The sequence below is a fragment of the Paramisgurnus dabryanus genome, chromosome 5 (genome assembly GCF_030506205.2).
Source record: "Paramisgurnus dabryanus chromosome 5, PD_genome_1.1, whole genome shotgun sequence".
In the NCBI taxonomy this organism is placed as follows: domain Eukaryota; kingdom Metazoa; phylum Chordata; class Actinopteri; order Cypriniformes; family Cobitidae; genus Paramisgurnus; species Paramisgurnus dabryanus.
In genome coordinates, this window is record NC_133341.1 from 45460932 (window position 1) to 45481912 (window position 20981).

The 20981-nt window shown below is 36.9% G+C and overlaps 3 protein-coding genes across 4 annotated transcripts; 1 reads left to right on the forward strand and 2 right to left on the reverse strand.

The window, feature by feature from the left end:
• Positions 1 to 125: 125 nt before the first annotated feature.
• Positions 126 to 3986, reverse strand: cplx4b (complexin 4b). Its single transcript, XM_065284671.1, has 3 exons — positions 3884 to 3986; positions 3636 to 3723; positions 126 to 421 (listed from the first exon to the last, which is right to left on the reverse strand). Exons 1-3 carry the CDS (start codon positions 3946 to 3948, stop codon positions 203 to 205), a joined length of 372 nt encoding a protein of 123 aa, XP_065140743.1. The 5' UTR covers positions 3949 to 3986; the 3' UTR covers positions 126 to 202.
• A 3936-nt stretch (positions 3987 to 7922) lies between these two features.
• Positions 7923 to 16820, forward strand: emb (embigin). 2 transcript variants are annotated; one of them, XM_065284400.1, is made up of 9 exons: positions 7923 to 8137; positions 8971 to 9030; positions 11010 to 11199; positions 12177 to 12259; positions 12349 to 12476; positions 12594 to 12882; positions 16094 to 16127; positions 16239 to 16322; positions 16492 to 16820. In XM_065284400.1, exons 1-8 carry the CDS (start codon positions 8080 to 8082, stop codon positions 16297 to 16299), a joined length of 903 nt encoding a protein of 300 aa, XP_065140472.1. In that variant the 5' UTR covers positions 7923 to 8079; the 3' UTR covers positions 16300 to 16322; positions 16492 to 16820. The 2 variants fall into 2 exon arrangements, with proteins under 2 accessions (XP_065140472.1, XP_065140471.1); XM_065284399.1 differs by having other exon boundaries at positions 7924 to 8137; positions 16239 to 16820.
• Positions 16821 to 18445: 1625 nt separating this feature from the next.
• Positions 18446 to 20493, reverse strand: mrps30 (mitochondrial ribosomal protein S30). Its single transcript, XM_065284401.2, has 5 exons — positions 19906 to 20493; positions 19484 to 19629; positions 19307 to 19412; positions 18972 to 19148; positions 18446 to 18807 (listed from the first exon to the last, which is right to left on the reverse strand). The coding sequence occupies exons 1-5, from the start codon at positions 20459 to 20461 to the stop codon at positions 18542 to 18544; spliced, it is 1251 nt and encodes a 416-aa protein (XP_065140473.1). The 5' UTR covers positions 20462 to 20493; the 3' UTR covers positions 18446 to 18541.
• Between the last annotated feature and the right edge of the window lie 488 nt (positions 20494 to 20981).

Consider the following 20981-nt stretch of genomic DNA (forward strand, 5'->3'; position numbering starts at 1 on the left):
AAATAAACTTTATTTTAAATAACAATGTGTATAAGTGTCATGGTTCTCTTAATGTGTCCATTACTGATCACTCAATACTTCTTTACTCAGTGAGCAAGCCGATGCCAATTAGATTAACATCAACTGGGTAAAATGTATACAAGTTCACGTCTCTCTGAAATTAGGCAACATGCAAAACTTATGAAAGCACCTCGTTAACATGTCACATAATAGTGCACTTTTCCTCAGCTTTGGATTTCATCTCCACAAATGTGGCCTGGGCTTTTTCCTTCAGCTGCTCCATGTCCATGCTCTGAAGGTTCTCCATCATGGATGTCTTCTCCTCCTCCTGTGGAGCGTCTCCATCTACAATCTTAATCAGTTCCTCGGGAACATCAACATCATCTCCAGCCTGCTGGATCATTATCTCATCCTGTTCACTCTGAGAAAAAACGGGTGTGGATAACCATTGAATTACCTCATTAAAAAAGTGCATATATTAACCTCCTGTTGTGTCCACTTACGTGGACAACACATTTTTTGTTGTTTGCACTATAATACTTAATTCTGTGTAACTGGAACCTGTTGTACACAAACGTGGACAATCACACTGCTTCGTGTTCAATGAAAAATATTTGGTTATTATATTTATTGGTTCTTCCAAACCCAAAAAGCTGGAGGGAATCTGAAAAAAAAGACAAACCAAAGCTCGGGTCTTAGGAGGTTAAAGGCTCTCTAAGCGAATCTGCGAGACCTTAGTTATTGTTGACGTTTGAACTGTTTTCAAACAGACAGAGCGTAGCTAATTCTTCCCCCACCCTTCCGTGCTTTCATGAACGCGCCCAACCCCCACCCCCAAATCCTTTTTGTCGTTTATTGGCTGGAATACTTTGTTTTGTTTTGTGATGCTAGGTTTGGCCACTTGTTGATATAGCCGTTTGTGAAGCCTGGGCTGTCTACAGAGAGCGCATTTTACAGTTTGATCAGCGGACAGGCAGCAAGCAGATAGTGAGGAGATGTTTCCGGTATGTAACAAAAAATGTTTTATGGTCTAAAACGCTTCAATTCGCTTAGAGCGCCTTTAAGTCAGTGTTTTGATAATGAAATACCTTTCATGTCATATTTCAATATTTTACATAAATTCAGTTTAGCAACTTGATTTGAAAGGAAAAACAACATTGACAAAAAGTTTAAATTAAAGAGGACATGAAAATCTGACTTTTTCCGTCTTTTTTTAAGTTAATTTCCACAAAAAAAATTATTTTGAGGATTTTTGTATAATATAATGTGTTTGTGTGATTTATGGTTAAAAAAACATTATTTTCCACTTATCGTACACTGTAAAAAAATTCCGTAGAAATTGCAGCTGGGTTGCCGGTAATTTACCATAGATTTAAATTTATGTTTTTTACTGGCAATATTTTGTTTAAAGTTAAATAAACATTTAACATTTACAAGTCTTTGTCTTTACAGAGTAAAACTAAAAAAACAGCATCAAGCAAAACATTCTGGGAAACAAAATCTGAAGCACAAAACAGAAAAATGTTGATGATGATTTCTGGTTCCCAGAATGCTTTGCATGAGGCTGATATTGTAAAGTTTTATTCTGTAAAGATAAAGACTTGTTAATATTTAAAATTTATTTAACAATAAACTCTGGGTTGCCGGTAAATTACCGGCAACCCAGCTGCAATAACATTGTAATTTCTATGGATTTTTTTTACAGTGTACATTTTTGTAGCTCCAGATTGAACTCTCTTCCTGACACGGATTTGAAAAGCTCTGTGTCACTGATTGGCCAGCTAATCTGTACGTTATGATTGATCTGAATACCTCTGACGTCAGCCGGAAACGTGACGCTCCTTACCATGTTTGAAAGATTCGCTCACAATGCAATGCTATAAGGAGTTAAATTAAAGGCTGTAAGTCCGAAGCGGGAGGATTTATGATAATGTCGGTCTTGTCTACATCCCCAATCCCAGGAAGTAAACTGTTCCCTACAATCCGTGTGTTTGTTGTAGTCCAAGAAAAAAGATTTATGTTGGAGATGAAAACTTGCGTCGTCATTTACTTTAAGGTTTGTACTAAAGGGCGATTTATACTCGTGCGTAGGTCCTACGGCGTAGCAGCGACGGCGTAGGTTCCGCGTCGGTTTTCATTTATACTTGTGCGTCGCCGTCCGCGTCGACGTGCAAAGACACGCGAAACCGCTGGTTGGCAGTAATCACGCGTGTAACCACAGTAGCAGCAGAAGTCGTCACAGAAGAAGAAGCTAAGCAAGTTAACCCACAAACGAAGAAAAAATAGCAACTTGTTGTGTATAATTTGAGAAGACCAGCAATAATGTAAGTAAATAAACAGCGACTTATGTTGCAGTTTTAGTTAAATCACTCCTCGACTTGGCTCATCTTTGTTTTCACCGTCTCAACCGGAAATACCTATGACGCAGTTTTTTTTACCTGACGGGAGGGGTTCTGGTGGACCAATCACAGAGCTTGCGGTCCGCGTAGGTCCGACGCGCTGTTAGGAATTTTGTGAGGTGCGCGTCAGGCTACGCAGAGCTACGCACAGGCTACGGATAGCCTACGCCGTAGCTACGGCGTAGCACCTACGCCGTAGCTACGGCGTAGCACCTACGCACGACTATAAATCGCCCTTTATGCACACTTACACACCAAAGGAAATGTAAAAACGTGAATCGGACAATAGGTGCTCTTTAAACAGATTTAAATCATCATTAAATAATAATAATGTCAGAAGTATTGAGAATGACACATGCTTTTGAGAGCTTATTCAAAAGAGAAAGTATGGAGGATGAAAAATGTATTAAATAAATAATTAAATGCAGAAATATTTAAATAAACAAATAAAGTATAAATAAATAAAGAATAAATACATAAATGCAGAAATAAATAATTGGTTAAATGCAGAAATAAGTAAATGCAGATATAAATTATTAAATATAAAGTTTTGTCAAAAGTATCAACTGTTATTGTATCATTTTTTAGAACATGTCTTTATTAGGATTTTACTAAATATTTAAAAACAAAACAAAAAAAACCTTTCCCCAGGCAGGATTAAAAAATACAATAAATAAAAATTTAATAAATAAAGTACAGATCAATAATTAAATAAAATTAAATAAACCACATCTTGCATTCTATAATTTCACACATCCAAGGCTTCTTTAATATCTCCATTTTTCACAAAATCTAGGAATATCTTCCATATATCAAAAAATTCAGAGGGTTTCTTTCTTATTACATATGTAAGCTTTTCAAGTTATTGTATCATTTTTGTTCAATTTGTGTTATCCTACATTTATTTATGCATTTCTACATGTATTTATTTATTTACACTTAATTAATTTTTGAATTAATTAAACATTTATTTATTTATGCATGTATGTATTTTAAAGTCATTTTTCATCAAAGGACTCAGCACTCACTGTGTGAAGGTAAGCTGAATATATCCAGACTGACTTAGTCCACTATTTTGTGACTTAATCTCTTGGCACATTCAGCTGATCTCTGTTCATCACACCTGGTATCTACAACATCTCTTTGAACTGATGCTATTTATGTGATGCTTAAGGACAAAGCTGGGACATTGATTACTGAATAAAGCATCACGGCGTGTTTGAGCAGAACTCTTACCTTTGGAAGTCTGTATTTGTCTCTTAAACACGTCCTCAAACAAGCCCTCTCTGCCTTTTTAGTTGCAAATTCTGCATCTCTTTCCATCCTTGTTTATTCACATAAGCAGGTGATGTACATACGATGAGAATGAATTAGGACAATAAGACTATCAACAATCTTTTCTGACACAGAAAATAATTCTGATAATTTAAATATAAAAATAAGTATACCACTGTAAAGCAAAGCATTTGAATGAGATAACCTACTTTTCCTCCACCATCTGTTTCTGATATTCCTCATATTCCTCTCTGGACATTCCATCACGAGCCATTTCACAAGTTGATTCTACTTCTTCGGCTGATTATTGAAAATAAATGCTACCTGATCATCTTTAAAATAGAGAGAAATTCTCCTTTTCCTTTTTTGTGAATCAAGCTTCAGTCTTGCCACAGGATTGGCCAGAGTAAATCCAATGAGAGGCTTTCCTGCGAGACAACCCTGTGGTCAAGTTGCATCACCAAGAAAGATCCTCACAATGACCCCGGCCAAATAAAGAGTAGCAAAAGTCTGCCAAATTTGAATTTTTAACTGATGTGAATTCTTAAGAGGTCAGATGTGCAGGGTTTTTAGTAAAGGGCAAGGTCTTAACTGAGGCTCTCCGTTAGAAAATAACAAACTTTTTACCTTGTGATTTTAAGGAAATTGTTCATTAATTCATGAAGTTCATTAAAACAGTTGAACTATTGAACTTTCGAGAAATCTTATTTTTTTCTAAAGTGCCATGCTTAATGTACTAGACTACGGAAGAGGATTAGGGCCACTGGTGAATTTTTGTTTTTGAATTCTGACTTTAATCTCAGAATTCTGATTTTAATCTCAGAATTCTGACTTTAATCTCAGAATTTGAATTCTGACTTTAATCTCAGAATTCTGACTTTAATCTCAGAATTTGAATTCTGACTTTATTCTCATAATTCTGACTTTAATCTCAGAATTCTGACTTTAATCTCATAATTTGAATTCTGACTTTAATCTCATAATTCTGACTTTAATCTCAGAATTCTGACTTTAATCTCAGAATTCTGACTTTAATCTCAGAATTTGAATTCTGACTTTAATCTCAGAATTCTGACTTTAATCTCAGAATTTGAATTCTGACTTTATTCTCATAATTCTGACTTTAATCTCAGAATTCTGACTTTAATCTCATAATTTGAATTCTGACTTTAATCTCATAATTCTGACTTTAATCTCAGAATTCTGACTTTAATCTCATAATTCTGACTTTAATCTCAGAATTTGAATTCTGACTTTAATCTCAGAATTCTGACTTTAATCTCAGAATTTGAATTCTGACTTTATTCTCAGAATTCTGACTTTAATCTCAGAATTCTGACTTTAATCTCAGAATTTGAATTCTGACTTTATTCTCATAATTCTGACTTTAATCTCAGAATTCTGACTTTAATCTCATAATTTGAATTCTGACTTTAATCTCATAATTCTGACTTTAATCTCAGAATTTGAATTCTGACTTTAATCTCAGAATTCTGACTTTAATCTCAGAATTTGAATTCTGACTTTATTCTCATAATTCTGACTTTAATCTCAGAATTCTGACTTTAATCTCATAATTTGAATTCTGACTTTAATCTCATAATTCTGACTTTAATCTCAGAATTTGAATTCTGACTTTAATCTCAGAATTCTGACTTTAATCTCAGAATTTGAATTCTGACTTTATTCTCATAATTCTGACTTTAATCTCAGAATTCTGACTTTAATCTCAGAATTTGAATTCTGACTTTAATCTCATAATTCTGAGATTAAAGTCAGAATTCTGAGAATAAAGTCAGAATTCAAATATTTTTTTCACCAGTGGCCCTTATCCTCTTCCGATGCCAAAAGTCATTGAAAATCATTGAGCGATGCCGTCCCCTCTTTCTCCTCCACATACAATACAGATTTTTTAAGTACCAAATCCTTAAAATGTGATTAAACATTTGTAAAGTACATATAAAATTAAAAAGTAAAAAAAGGGTCCCAAGTTGCCAGTGAGGCAGTAACCATTAAAAAGGTCCTAATATGTACCATTTAGGTCTGCATAACAATTTAACAATTAATCACAACTAATCGTTTGCAGAATAAAAGTTTTTGTTTACATTATATATGTATGTGTATTGTGTATAATAATAATGTATAAATAAATACATACACATGCACGTACAATTTTAAGATAAAAAATATTTGTAAATATTTAGTATTCATATTTATGTATAATATAAATTATATATACATGCAAAATGTATATACACATGTAAATATTTCTTAAATATATACATGCATGTGTGTGTGTGTGTGTGTGTTTATATATAAATAATCATTATACACAGTACACACACATATATGATGTAAACAAAAACTTTTATTCTGCAAATGATTACATTTAGGTATAGGAATGTATACATTTGGTACCGGTATGCACCACTGAGGTATATGAACTCTTTACGTGCAAAGGTGTACTTTTTAAAAAGGTACCGCCCCAGTGCCAGCTAGGGAGCATATGTGACCCTGGACCACAAATTCAATCACAAGCGTCAATTTTTTTAAATTGAGATCTATACATCCAAATAAGCTTTCCATTGATGGTTTGTAAGAATAGGACAATATTTGCCTGAGATACAATTATTTGAAAATCTGGAATCTGGGGGTGCAAAAAAAATCTAAATATTGAAACAATTGCTTTTGAAGTTTACAAAATAAAGTCCTTAGCAACACATTACTAATAAGTGTTATGTACTAATAGGTTTCATATATTTACAGTAGGAAATCCATAATTTTGACCCATACAATGTATTTTTTGCCTATTGCTGATTTTGTGGTCCAGGGTTACATGTGTAAGTCTCAGTATTAGAATTGAAACTTAAAAGAAGTGCCATGGGTCATATTTATATAAACATGTTTTGAAGCCAACCCAGTTACATTAAAAATATTTTTAAATGCAACAGGATTGAAGATCAGTGGCCTAACAACAGACATGACACTGCAATGTTTACACACGCGAATTCTTGTTGTACTTCTATTTTTCAAAACAACGTTGAAATATTAACCTCAACAAGGCCAGTTTAAAGGGACAATACCCTTTTTTTGAAAAGATGCTAATTTTCCAGTTCCCCTAGAGTTAAACATTAGATTTTTACCATTTTGGAATCTATTCAGCTGATCTCCGGGTTTGGCGGTACCACTTTTAGCATAGTTTAGCATAATCCATTGAATCAGATTAGACCATTAGCATCGCACTCAAAATTAACCAAAGAGTTGGATATTTTTCCTATTTAAAACTTGATTCTTCTGTGGTAACATCGTGTACTAAGACAGACGTAAAATTAAAAGTATTAAAAGTACTCTCATTCCGGCGTAATAATCAAGAACTTTGCTGCTCCACCATGGCTGCAGGAGGCGCAATGATATTACGCACTGCCCGGAAACAGTTCCCTTGGTTACTTTCAATAGCAGGGGACTATTTTCAGGCACTGCGTAATATCATTGCCCCTCCTGCAACCATGGTGGAGCAGCAAAGTCCTTGATTATTACGCCAGAATGAGAGTATAGTTCCTAGTAATATCGGTCGGTCTTAGTACACGATGTAACTACAGAAGAGTCAAGTTTTAAATAGGAAAAATATTCAAACTCTTGAGTCATTTTTGAGCATAATGCTAATGGTCTAATCAGATGCAATGGATTATGCTAAGCTATGCTAAAAGTGTTACCGCCAGACCAGGACATCAGCTGAATGGATTCCAAAATGGTAAAAATCAAATGTTTAACTCTATGAGAGCTGGAAAATGAGAATATTTTCAAAAGTGGAATGTCCCTTTAAGTTTTAATAATGAAATATTGACTGAAATGAATCAAAAGGCTACATTAATTATTATTCTGATATCAGAAAGTCCAAAAATCCATTTATTTTGTGATTTACCACATAAACTCATGCTACATAATGTAAAGAACATTCTGTGAAAATATAAAATTTTAATATCTTTTATATTGACTAAGATCATGTCAAAAATTCTAATTAAAATGGTGCTGCTCCCAATCTCTATTATTAGATTATGAGATTTTAGCCTGCATTATACCATACAGTGTGAGGTCAAAACAATCTCACGACACCTGACACAGACACACGTTTGTGCCTGTAAAACACATCACATTCCATGCGCCACCCCATCGAGATTCATGTTACAAGCTTTGTCATCATTTGATCAGGCACGGCTATGGTCACCTCCTGACATTCATGATTAATTTATAGCAGGGAGCTGCAAGCATACGCCAGACCTGCTAAGTCACCATGGCTACAGTAAAAGGAGGCGGTGTTGAGGCGTCTCATGGGACGTGATGCCTGATGTGATGCCTCGCCTCCGTTAAAACACAGCGCAGTTGCAGGGACACAGTGCTCTTCTCAATGGCTAATGTTAGGCATTTCATCTTGATACTTCTCTACTGTGACAGAATAAGCACAGGTATGTTGTTGTCTTATTTCTTATGTATGTTTGCTGCATAGTGTGACATTTGCTGCTTGTTTTCCAGCTTTGACCTCATGACCTTGCTGCCAGTCAGTTTCCATTGACTGTTATGATAATTCTTCTGTCAAAGTATCTAAAGAATGGCAATGGGATTGCATGGAAAATACCTGAATTAAAAAAAAATTTTGTTTGCATAGCTATGGCTTCATTTTTAAACAGTAATGCTAATTTTTATATTAACCTTGAACATAATTTACTCATAATTTCAATAAAGATGATCCTTTTTTGGGTTATTAATGTTAGTTAATGAGTAAATAAATTACCAGCAGAATTGATACGACAAAAGGACATCAGTGGCAGGGTAACTAGGACAGCCACCAGGGGTGACTATATTGTACAGTACATACGTAGTAAGTTTGGTCAGTATTTTTAGTACGGGCCTCAAATTATTGGAACTGCCTTCCTACTGAACTTGATAGAATGATAGAAAACACCAGCTTGTGTAACCTTCTTGTATTGTAAATTTAAAAAAATCACTTCCTCTTTTATCATCTTTTTATCTTTGTTATGTGTTCGCTTTTATTTTATAAATATTTTTTATTTATTTTTTACTGTCATATGATGTTGTGTTGACTTTAGGGACTACACATGAAAATGAACGTTTCTGCTAACTCTGGTGCATTTAAATTTTGAGTGTAAACAAAAAATGTCAATTGATGTGCATTATCCCCTTTATATAAATAAATAAATAAATAAATAAATAATAACATTTATTATATGCACAATATATGACATAAAATAAAACACAAAATGTTTTTTGCTTTTTTCAGAGACAACCTCATCTCCAGAATTAAATACTGTCATTACAACTCGAAAAGCTGTCTCCAGAGGTGACTGGATGCATTAACATAATAATACATTTATATTGCATAGTATAATAATTGCATTTAAACAGTGCAAATTTGGTCACCATCTTGTAATGCAAGAATGACAGAAATTACCTTTTTTAAAGGGTTACTCCAGCCAAATATCAAAATTACCCCATGATTTTCTCACCCTCAAGCAATCCGAGATACATTTGTCCATCATCTTTCACACGAACACATTTGGAGTTATTTTAGTAAATGGCCTTGCTTTATCAAGCTTTATAACGGTAGAAAACAGCGATCAGGGAATGACTTCCTGATTTTAAACCCCCAAAAAGTGCATTCATCCTTCACAGAAGTAATTCACATGGCTACAATGGGTTAATAAAGGTCTTCTGCGGGTAATCGATGCGATTTTGTAAAAAAATATCCATATTTCAAACTTTATAAACCATAACTAGCTTTCGGAAAACGGACCCATTTTGGACTTTAGCGTTGCCATGGGTACGTTGCGCAGTAACTCTGGCATTTTTACTAGAAGCTAGTTTATAACGTTCAAAATATGGATTTTTTCATACAATATCACATTGATGCGCCGTGTAGATAACTTCGGTGAATGACGAATGCACATTTTTAGACTTTAAAGTCAGAAGGCCTTACTTTCATTAAGAAATGAAGAGTTTGGTTCCAAAACGCAATAAATCCATTTTGACAAATTTCGGTAAAAACGTGTTTTCTATACCAAGAAAGTGACAAGAGGAAAACCACTATTTTCTTATACAAACTTTCACATATAAACTTTAGGTTATAAAAACATAAAAAATTCAAATTCATAACTTTCAAAGATTTTTAAAGATTTATTATAAAAACAAATGATTTTTTCCACAAAATGCAATAAATGCATGACGTTTTTTTTCTTCAAAATTCTATAAATCTATTCAATCAATGTATAGATGTGCATTCATTTTTGCAATTTCATATTAATTTAGTTGAACAATTGTACACACTGATTAAAAAAATGAATCAAAACACTTACTTTGTCATATTAGGAAAACTTTCATTGCTGCGCGGTTATTCTAAACGCCAACACTTAACATTTTTCACAGCGATCAGCTATGATTCTTGTTGACTTTGAGTAAAATTATGGAAAGTTTTTCATAAGATCCCCTGGGGTCAATGTGTAAGCATGAGAGAAGCTAGATGCTGTCGGAAGAACAAGCGATCGTCTCCCGAGTGCCTCTCGCGTAAATTATTCGATGTTGATGGCTTACGTTTCTTTCCCGTCACAGAAAACCACAGGTTTATCAATGCTATTAAAGTATTATTTCGTTTTTGTTTGTTTGTTGATCACGAAGTACAAAGTACATGAGGAAAACTAGGACTCTGTGTACTCAACGCACCACCATTGTTTGTTTACATTACGTGGAATGGTGCGCTGTAATTTGTGGAGCGGATTTATTGCATTCTGTAGAAAAGGGGGAGTGGTGTTTATTGCGTTTTGGGAAAATAGAGAGAAAAGATGACAGAATAACACGGCGGATATTGGATTTTGCGTAAAATTAAGAATTTACTTTTAAATATTGACCTGATATAATACTGATTTTGGCAGTAACTAAATTTTTTCAAAAATGGCATTTATTGCGTTTTGCAACCAAACTCTTCAAATATAACTAGTTTAACAAACATGCCTTGCTAAAAACATTACTTGTGTGCATTGTGAGGCAAAACAGAGGGCATCAGTATTTTAAGATATGTCAGCTGCAAGTTGTTTTCAGTTTGGACAGCTCTTACATTTATTTTAGGCCCCTGTAAGTTTGGAAAAGTAAGAACATTTACTAAAAAAAAACCTCCAAATGTGTTCGTCTGAAATGTGATGGACATGTTTTTCGGATTGCTTGGGGGTGAGTAAATCATGGGTTAATTTTGATATTTGGCTGGAGTATCGCTTTAATAAAGATTTATTGTATGTTTCGCTTATCAGATTACAATTTCTCACCACACAGGTCAAAGTCATGCCATTATTGAAAAACTTGCAATCCTGACACCTCAATATATAGAACTAATATGTAACCTAACTGAAATACCAAATAACCCCTCCTACGTTACTGGTTACTGGACAAAAGATGGACAAGAAATTGAAAACTCAGAAGAAACCGTGAATAGAGACAATGAACATTATATCTTCAAAAAGACGTACGTGTGCTTAATGTTTCTGTGCACTGTCAGAATAAAGGTACAAAAGCTGTCACTCAGAGGGTAACCTTTAAAAAGTCATATTTATTTAAATATCCACTTTTTGGTGCACCAGTGACCTTTATTCCAGAAAGTGTACATTATGTATCAAAATTTCAAAATGATCTTTTAAGTCTGTGAAAGTCTGATATTAAATGTGTTCTTAGTTTGTGTCACCACAGAATATGTGATATTTATCACCCAGCCAAATTATTATTATATTATTTACAAACCCGCCAAGTGAAGTTATCAGAAATTTGAAAAAAGAGGCAGGATTTTCTGCTCTCAAACGCAGGGGGCGTGTCCTCTGTCAGCGCACGAAACCACGCCCACTCGTTTTAACTTTCAAGCTGAATGGATGCTCAGGATTGTGAACACAGAAATGTGGATAAACTGTGCCATACAGCAAAAAAATATTTCTCTGACCAAAAATATGTTTCAAATATATGCTTTGTAGAAAGTGAAGCTTAATTAAATATATTTTTGAATTTGAAAAAATATTTTACAGGGGGAACAAATAAATTAACAAACAAATAAAACAAATAGAGCAAAAAAAAATTTTCTTGGCCAAAATATAAAGGTTTTGGTTAAAATGTATATTTCAAAATGGCCAAAAAAATATATTGTTAAAAATATTTTTGTAAACATATATTTCAATACATATATTTTTGGAAATTTCTTAAATCTTACTTAAAAGTTATATTTGAAAATATATTTTTACCATATGGGGTTTAACGGTCTAACTCAATTACTAACACAATTCTTTAGTTCACAGTCCTTGTGTGTGTTTCAGCAATACATTTCTTAAATTCATAATGTGTGTAGAAACAATTCTCTTAAATGACTTTACACAGACTTTAAAGTCTGGAAGTTTTAAACCATCCCAACATTACAAGAATGACTTAACAATGCTGTATATTATTAAACTTTCTCCATAGTTTCAAAATACAGGCCACAGATCTTGGAAATTATTCCTGCATCTTTAGAGAAACTGATGCACAAGTCACATTTGTTTTAGATGGTATGTTTACATACAGCATGCATATGTTTATCAAATACTCAATGATTTTTATGCATACTTATGAATTCACACAATAACCTTTCTTTCAGTTCCTGTAATGAAAGATAAACGAGACAAGCCCGTAGTGAGCTACATTGGAGATTCGGTTGTACTTGTGTGTAAACATAAATATACACCAGACACCTGGAGCTGGTACAAAACAAATTATACTGAAAAGGTAAGAAGACATTATGCCCTGCCATACATTAAAGTGTTAACAGCTACACACGGACAATATATAGCCTTACACAAATCTGCCTGTATTTATATAATGAATATTTATTCCTCTTTACAGATTTTAATTAATGGTACCGCCAACCCTTTGAACTACAAGATCTTTATTAAGAATAATGAAACAAAACTGACTGTACTGAATTTGACTGAGGAAGATTCTGGAAAGTACATATGCAGTGCTGAATTTGACATCAAACCCACTGAGTCTTATGTAGAGCTGAAGGTCTTGTCTTACATCGAGCCTCTCAAACCCTTCCTGGTCATCCTGTTTGAGGTCATTGTCCTGGTCGCTCTGATTTTGCTTTGGGAAAAATGTAATAAACCTCAGCACCACGACTCTGTAGCTACAGGTAAGGTCAACAATAATCTCTAAATGACTAGCAGTCGAAAGTTGGACTATATAGACACATAGCAGCCAACACTCCAATAAAGGTGCTTGAAACTAAGGGATAGCAACACTGCTTCATGAAGCTTCGAAACGTTTACGAATCTTTTGTTTCGAATCATTACTTTTTCGACTTCATGCGGCGCAGCTAGAACTGACAGGCGGATGACGTCAAAGTTCCGCGAGAGCGAGACGAAATTAGACTTCGTATGATTTCTTGAATCATTCTCGCGGTACTTTGACGTCATCCTGCTGTCGGTTCTTCCGGCACCGCATGAAGTCGAACAAGCCTATTGATTCCGAGCGCGTATCAAATTGGACAAGTCACGTGATTTTAGCAAACAAGGATTGTTACGTCAATACTAGGTGTTTCTCTATGTCAAGGGCCCTGTCCCAAATGGCGCACTTCATGTGGACTTTCGGTCTCATGGCCTTAAATTGCACGTGCTCGCTTAGTCTACGAGTCTGTAGGGTGTCCTGTCTCTCATTTTTACGCTCCAAAGTGTGCTCAGGCTTTGCGCACTTTACCAACCCAGAAGTCGTTGCGAAAGAACAATCAGCAACTGGGCAACTTCTCTTCCTATTTCCACCATGACGCTCAAGTCTGTCCTAAAATACGACTCCGGTGCGCCCTCTTGGACTCGCGTCAAGGGTCCCTAGGGTCAGCACTACATGATGTCATCAAAGTGTGGACTCTGAGGAGGTCCACAAGTCCGGAGTGTGCCATTTGGGACAGGGCCAAGGAAGGATCCTCGGAAGCCAGAATTTCGAGGATGCTACGTCATCGACATCCGTTAAAGGACTGTTCCAATGTCGAGGATCCTCAGATTTTCAACCAAGGACTGAGTTCTTCATTCAAGAAATATCTCATATACAGGAAAGGATGCACATGTGTAGCCACAATCCTAAGCGCGCAGCACCGAAAGCACACTTTTTCACTGATGTAATGATGCAAGAACGTGCTCTTGCTAGCCTGTTCCATTTATGTGTTCTCCGATACTAAAGAGGAGCCTCACCTAGCCTCTGAAGGAAGTGACTTGGAAGGACCAGTCCTGCCAAGGAAGTATCCTTGACATTAAGAAACACCAACTGTTTCACAACATGGTTTGAGTGATACAGCTACGGCCAAACCTCGGTTTAGGAGTTTATGGCTAAATTTGGGGGTAGGATTATTAGGATGAAACAGCGCTCATCTGGCAAGGATTCACACGATTTTGGTCGTGGCTGTATTCCTTCTAGCTAGCCTAGAAATCTAGACGCACCCTAGCGGCCGCAAAATATATTTGCTGCCAGGGTTTAGTCTAGGCACTCACAATACACTTAAAGCAACACCAAAGAGTTTTTTTTACCTTAAAATAATGCTTCCAAAACAGTTTCAGTCGTTCATCCACTCTAAACAGGGTGAACAGCACTTTCACATTCGCTTTGCAGCCCTCTATCGGCCAAAACCGCACTAAAGAAGTTTCCAAACGTCGGGTAGTGGTCCTGTAGTCCGAGTGAATACTACAAAAACTTGCTTTACGGCAGACCTACAATCCAATCAGAGCCAGCTATGCCTCAGTATTTATGACAGTGGGTAATGGACAATTACGCTTCTAACCTGTAGGGGGAGCAAAGAGCCAAAACTCTTTGGTGTTGCTTTAACAGCTCCAAAAACCAAAATTTGGTCAGGCCAATCACATCGTGTGTAGCGTCTGTGGGGCGGGCTTAACATGATGACGACAGAGCTGCAACGGTTCCTACTTGAAAACAAAGAATGGCTGCTGCTGCTGGCGAACAGCTTTCTTTTGAAGCGGCTTTGGCCGGGACTATGTTTTTCTTTGAGGGAAGAGCAAATAACCCTACTGAAGTCCTTTTTAAGCAAGAAAGATGTGTTTGGAGTTTTGCCGACTGGTTACGGTAACTACGTCACCTTCTTCGTTGCTCTAATTGGTCATAGCGCTATCCTATTGCGTGCAGAGGCATTTTGAGGGACAACCTTATATCCCGCCCCTTGCATTGAGCCGTTTGTGTGAAGAGTTGCCAGACCTTACATCTTGATGTAGGTCTGGCTAACCAGGCTACCTTCTAGCCACAACCTCCGAACATTTGACGCTGATGGCTGCCACTAGGTGGTGTTGATCTCAAAGTAAACCCATGAATCATCAGATTGTGGGTCAGTTTTATGGTTAATTTTAGCGGATAAAGTGGATAATTTGGCACTTAATAAGCTTATTATTGAGTAAATAATATTGAAAAAATACACTGTTGTAATGATCTGTGTCTAGATCTAGTTGCTTTTAAACAATAGACATATTTTTGTAGGCTAACCCTGAATGCTTGCAAAAAAGCCCATTCGTTTTTTTTTTCATCGACTTTTAGATTATTGCAGAAAGTAGGCTCTGTGTTTAACAAAATTTATACCACTTACACGTTTTGTCCAACAAGTTAATCCTCACAGATGAATTCAAAGTATATGAATTTTGAAGTGTAAATGCGTTTACAAGAAATCAGTGGCGGCCGGTGACTTTTTTGTTGAGGGCGCTCGATGCGAAGCCCGTCATGTGCATCACACGTCATGTCAAATACAGTACGTGCCTGCTGCAGACGCTTCGAAGGGGTTTATGATCAAAGAGACACTCGCTTAATATCATGTGTAATCAGAGTTTAGTGTTAAGTGAGCATCTCTTTTATCGCAAACCTTTTCGACGTGTGTGCCGTAGACATGTATTTTGACATGACGCACTGAACACATTTTTTGACATGACGAGTCACACACGACACTCCGAACACATATTTTGAATTTGGAACCCTCGGAAAAGAAGTCACAGGCCGCCGCTGCTAGAAATTCTGACTTAAAAATTCATTAAATTTCTATGTATATTAATGTGTAACTTTAGAGACAGTCCCTTAATTCCCTGATTCAAGTAAAATGTAATTTGTTCATCCATGCTTATTTCGCTAAATATGCTTTTGCTGTCTTCAAACAAAACAATAGTTCTATCGAATACATATACGCTTTAATCACATCACAAGACTACAAATTTTATGTCGAGATCACAAGAAAACAAGCATTCAAAAATATAAATAGCACTTGGCCTCTTGGCTTCCGTACAACTGAAGCTTTGAAAAGATTTGTTTCTACCATTCACTCCATCGTCATAAAAAAAATTAACAAAGGATTTTTCCATTTACAGAGAATGATGACCATACTGAACAAACCAGTAAACTGTAAGTATATTTTAAAATAATGCCTTGAAAGTCTCAATAAAGACGTTCCTGGTAAAATCAAAATGTAGAAGGTACAGAAAATGTCAATGAAGATATACATATTTGTTGCAGCACTTCTGGTGACACTAATGGGATGGAGACCACAGCAAGACAAAGAAAACCGGAACACTGAGATTTTCATTCAAATAGATCAGGGTTCCTCACATCCAACCCTGGAGAGCCGGTGACCTGCAGAGTTTAGCATCAACCCTGATCAAACACACCTGCCTGTGATTTTCTAGTGATCGTGAAGCCATTGATTAGCTTGTTCTGGTGTGCTTGATCAACGTCGGAGCTAAACTCTCCAGGGCACCGGCTCTCCAAGGTTGGATGTGAGGAACCCTGAAGTAGATGAATGATCTTACAGACTGCTACCAAGCAGTTTAAAAAGTGTGAACCTCATTGTGTAACCTCAGCTTTTAATTTTACTCAGCAATAAAGTTTTTGCCAAAACTACCTATATGTTGAAGCAATATCTATTCACATTTCAAAAGGCAATACCATATATAAGAATATAAGTCATGTATTCGTAATCTTCACTGTATTAATGTTACACGTACAAAATGCAGATGTATGCATTTTATATCCAATACTGATGTGTATTTAATTTTTGGACATTATTATTTATTGAGTAATAAACTTATTATGAATCTACTTTTCTAAAAGCCTCATCATATACCAAATGGTTTTTTTTTGTGATCTGATGGTTGTTTAAAGTTTTTCGGATATTTTATAAAATGTTTTAGATCTTTCAGTTGATTAAATGTAATGTTACGGGGTCCACCCATAGTCCACGACCTTCAAGTCCAAAAAAGTGCGTCCATCCTTCACAAATTAAATCCAAACGGCTCCAGGATGATAAAACAAAGGTCTTCTGAGAGTAATCCGTGCGGTGTTGTTGCAGAAATATTCATATTTAAAACTTTATTAACGAAAATAAATACCTTCCGGTAGCGCCGCCATCTTAGTCGCGTTGACGTTGATCTCACGTCAACTATCCCTTTAACATGGAAGTCATGTTTCTGCAGTTTTGTCACTACGTTGTATCAGACGACCTGTTCCTACTGTGGTGTGTACCGTAGCTTCTCTACGCATTTAGAAAGGGAGGGGTGAGCTGTGGACTTACTGTGGGTTCACACTAGCCGCGTTTGAGGCGTCAAATTTGCATCTAGTTTGCCGCTTAAACATTCTGAGTTTCCTCGCTTCATTCGCACATGAAATTCTAGTCATCGAGACATTTATGCGGAAATTCACGTCATGGGAGGGGCTTCTGCAACTCCACTCGCTTTCTGTAATCACGTCACTAGAGCAAGCTCCTGATGGTTAACGCGGCACGTTTTTCCGCCAAAGTTCAAATTTTTTAACTTGCGCGTTTCCCCCGGCAACACTCAATTCGCGCAAATGAGGCCGAATTGCGTCTAACACGCAGCACTAAACACCTCATTCGTGCCGCACGACCTCCAGGCGTGAGTCAACGCGTCTTAACATTGACTTAAAGGGACACTTCACCCATTTGCATTAAGCTTTGTATAGTTAGAACCCCAGTCATGTTTTTGAATGGTCATGCATAATTTCCTCAGTTGCCGCTGAGACAGGAGAAATACAGATTTCAGTGTTGCACTTCCTTCTTTCAATGATGTAAAAATCATCATTTTGCATCATTGAAAGCAGGAAGTCCAATATCTTTGTTGAGGAGGTGAGACTTCAAACAGCCCTTTTCTCGGTCAAATAGGCACCAAATTCTAAATGTATGTTACATTTCGACTACAAATATGACACACTTTCAATAAAGATTAATGTTTCTACGGGTGAAATGCTCCTTTAACATTGAAATCACTCGCGCTTCATGCCTCTTACCACGGCTGGTATGAACGCAGAATGAGACGTTGGTTACAATTCACAATCTTACCACTAGATGTCGCAAAAAATCTACACAGTGGACTTTTAAGAAATGCATGTGTAAACGTTTCAATTTTATTAAAATACCTTTATTTTGGAACTCAAATAAAATGTACTTTAATTTCTGGTTTAAAGGCGGAGTCCACGATGTTTGAAAAACGCGTTGGAAAAGGAGACGGGCCGACTACCAAAACACACTTATAGCCAATCAAATCAAATCAAATGCCGGGTTGCGTATGTGTAGGGCGGGTCTATCAACAGAAGGTCCAGATTCTATTGGGGAAGGGGCGTGTTTGTTTAGGTGATTTCAAATATAAACATTGGCTTTCAAACATCATGGACTCCACCTTTAAACTTGAATAATGTAATTAGACAAACACTTGCATTAAATTATGTTTATTGAATACAGAACAAACATGAGCATTTTTACAAGCTCACCATTTCACACCTATACATATTTATACTTCAGCAGAGTTTCAAATCTGCGACTTGTTCAATATAAACTGAACAATTAGCCTAAGAACGGCATCGTTCCAGCCCACAACATCTCCATCTGTGACTCTCTCATACAAACTCATGCTTTCAGTTCCCCAGCACAGATTCTTCCTGACATTGCGCTCGTCCGATCCGTGCGTTAAATCCAGAGTGTTGAGCTGATAGCAGAAAAATGAGAAGTACTGTCCGTCCGTAATGACTGCCTGAGACACGAAAGGCCTGCTCACATCCTCTTCACTCCAAAAACCTTAGAGGAATAAAGTATTTGTGGTTACCCATGAGGGATGCTTGAATATGACTTTTCTTTTTAAAATCAACAAAATCATCCTGTATTTGTGCAGATTCAATTTTAAATGAGATGAAAACAGATCCAGTATTTTAAATGGACTTCATAACTACTGAAATACTAACCTTGATACATAGCCTGTGCACCGGTCCATGCGAACAGGCTGGCGATACCGTTAGCTCTCAACGACACCTCGATCTGGTCAGAAAGTCCTCTCTTTTTCATTTTGTCCCTTCGCAACCGATCAGGCACCACGTGAAACTGTGTGTGACCGTAGCAGCATGGATCATCCAGTTTGGCACCTGTGGGTGAAAAAACAGACTTAAAAATGGATGGTTTAACTTATGTACACCACTCTTGATTATATAAAGCAATAAACCTGGTTTATATAAATACATACATTTAAATTGAATTGAACAGAAGTGTATTGTAATGGAGAAGTGTTTGGGATCAGACAAACCTATAAAGATGTTGTTGTCATACTGTCTCCTGAACAATGGGAGAAGGTCAGGAGATAACTGGACCACAGGAACTTCAGCAGAGATCTCTGCCTCAAGAGGAACAAACTACAGAAAAAAGACGTATAAAGTACAAATAACACTCACTGCATTATTTTAATTTTGAAACATTGTCCTACCTCAGGAAGTTGTTGAGGGATTCGTATCTGACTGTGTGGTTTGTCATCAATCTGAAATCTCATGGGCTCGACCCGTCCTTTCCTGTGTCCATTTGGTATAGTTCTTTGTCCCCTTAGCCAGTAAAAGTTGACCTGGGGTTCAAAATCTACACAAAGAAACATCTTATTGAAATCATCTTATCTACATTCTATATCAATACAAATGGCAAAATTCTTGACAACACACATTATGGATTAGAAAACAAAATCCCCTTATGCAGCTTGTTTTTGGAATCAGGGCAATAAAAACCCACAGATTATATGTAAGGATGTAAAGATTACTACAGTTTCATTAAAAGCAACACATTTTCTAGTGTAACCATTAAATGCAATATAGCTTTTGTAATGGTTCTACTCAGCAGGGCTGTACATTGCATGCTTACCTAAACTGGACAGGGCAAGCAAAGGATTTTCTTTGGCCAAGACGTTTTTAAGACCACACGCAATGTTCCTTAAAAATGGAGCAGCGGTTTGTTCTTGCTCTCTGTAGAGGAAGGTTCTCCCCTTCTTCATGTACCAGTGCTCCTGTAGGATGGAGTTGCAAACTACAGATCTAACCTCCGACAACACAGCCTCATCGATCTCGGCGGCTGCGCTGATTTTTTCGGGCAGACCGGTGACGAATGCGGTTTTGGTGTAGTGTTGGTACCACCTGTCCGCATTCAGAGCAAACGTCTGCGGATAAACCACGTACTTTTTGCGCTGCACGCGAGTGAGCCCTGTGATCTTCTCCTGTGCGGTGCATGTGCGCAGCTGGTCGAAGAATTCCGACAGAACCCGTTTCTTTGCCGACTTGCTTTTCGCGGTCCGGGACGGCAGAATTGGCGGATATAAACTCTCGGCTGTCGAGGCTTCAACCTGGACGTTTCTGTTACAAGCGACCCGTAATGATGTTCTACGGAGAAACGGATGCAAGGGCAGCCTGCTGCAGGACGCCATGTTTGTCCCACGTGATTTTACGGGTTACTCTCCCGTCATTTTCGTGTGGTTGTGCATGTGCAAATTCTCTACTGCCATCTACTGGTGTGGCTGAATGGAATGTAGAGAAGTAAATGGCAAAGTGTGTGTGTGTGTGTGTGTGTGTGTGTGTGTGTGTGTGTGTGTGTGTGTGTACTTGTTTTTATATCCCGATGTGGACTTGGACCTGTTTGCACACCAAACCCGTGGGGACCTCCTGAACGGTGGGGACCTGATTCGAGGTCCCCACCGGCACACCCATTGAAATGAATAGAAATGGCCACTTTAACATGTCTGGCAGTGTTTCCCTGAAAATTCCCTTAGGTTCTCATGGGGTCGGTTTCACAGAAACAATATTGTGTGTGTGTATAAACTGTGTATCAGAGTGCGCCCCCTGTGGTCAATACTGGAACAAGTGTGTGTGGTTTTTTTATTACAAAATCGTTTCAGACAGATTTAAAGAGACTTTTTTAACATTAAATCCAAAATGGTCAATGTTTAT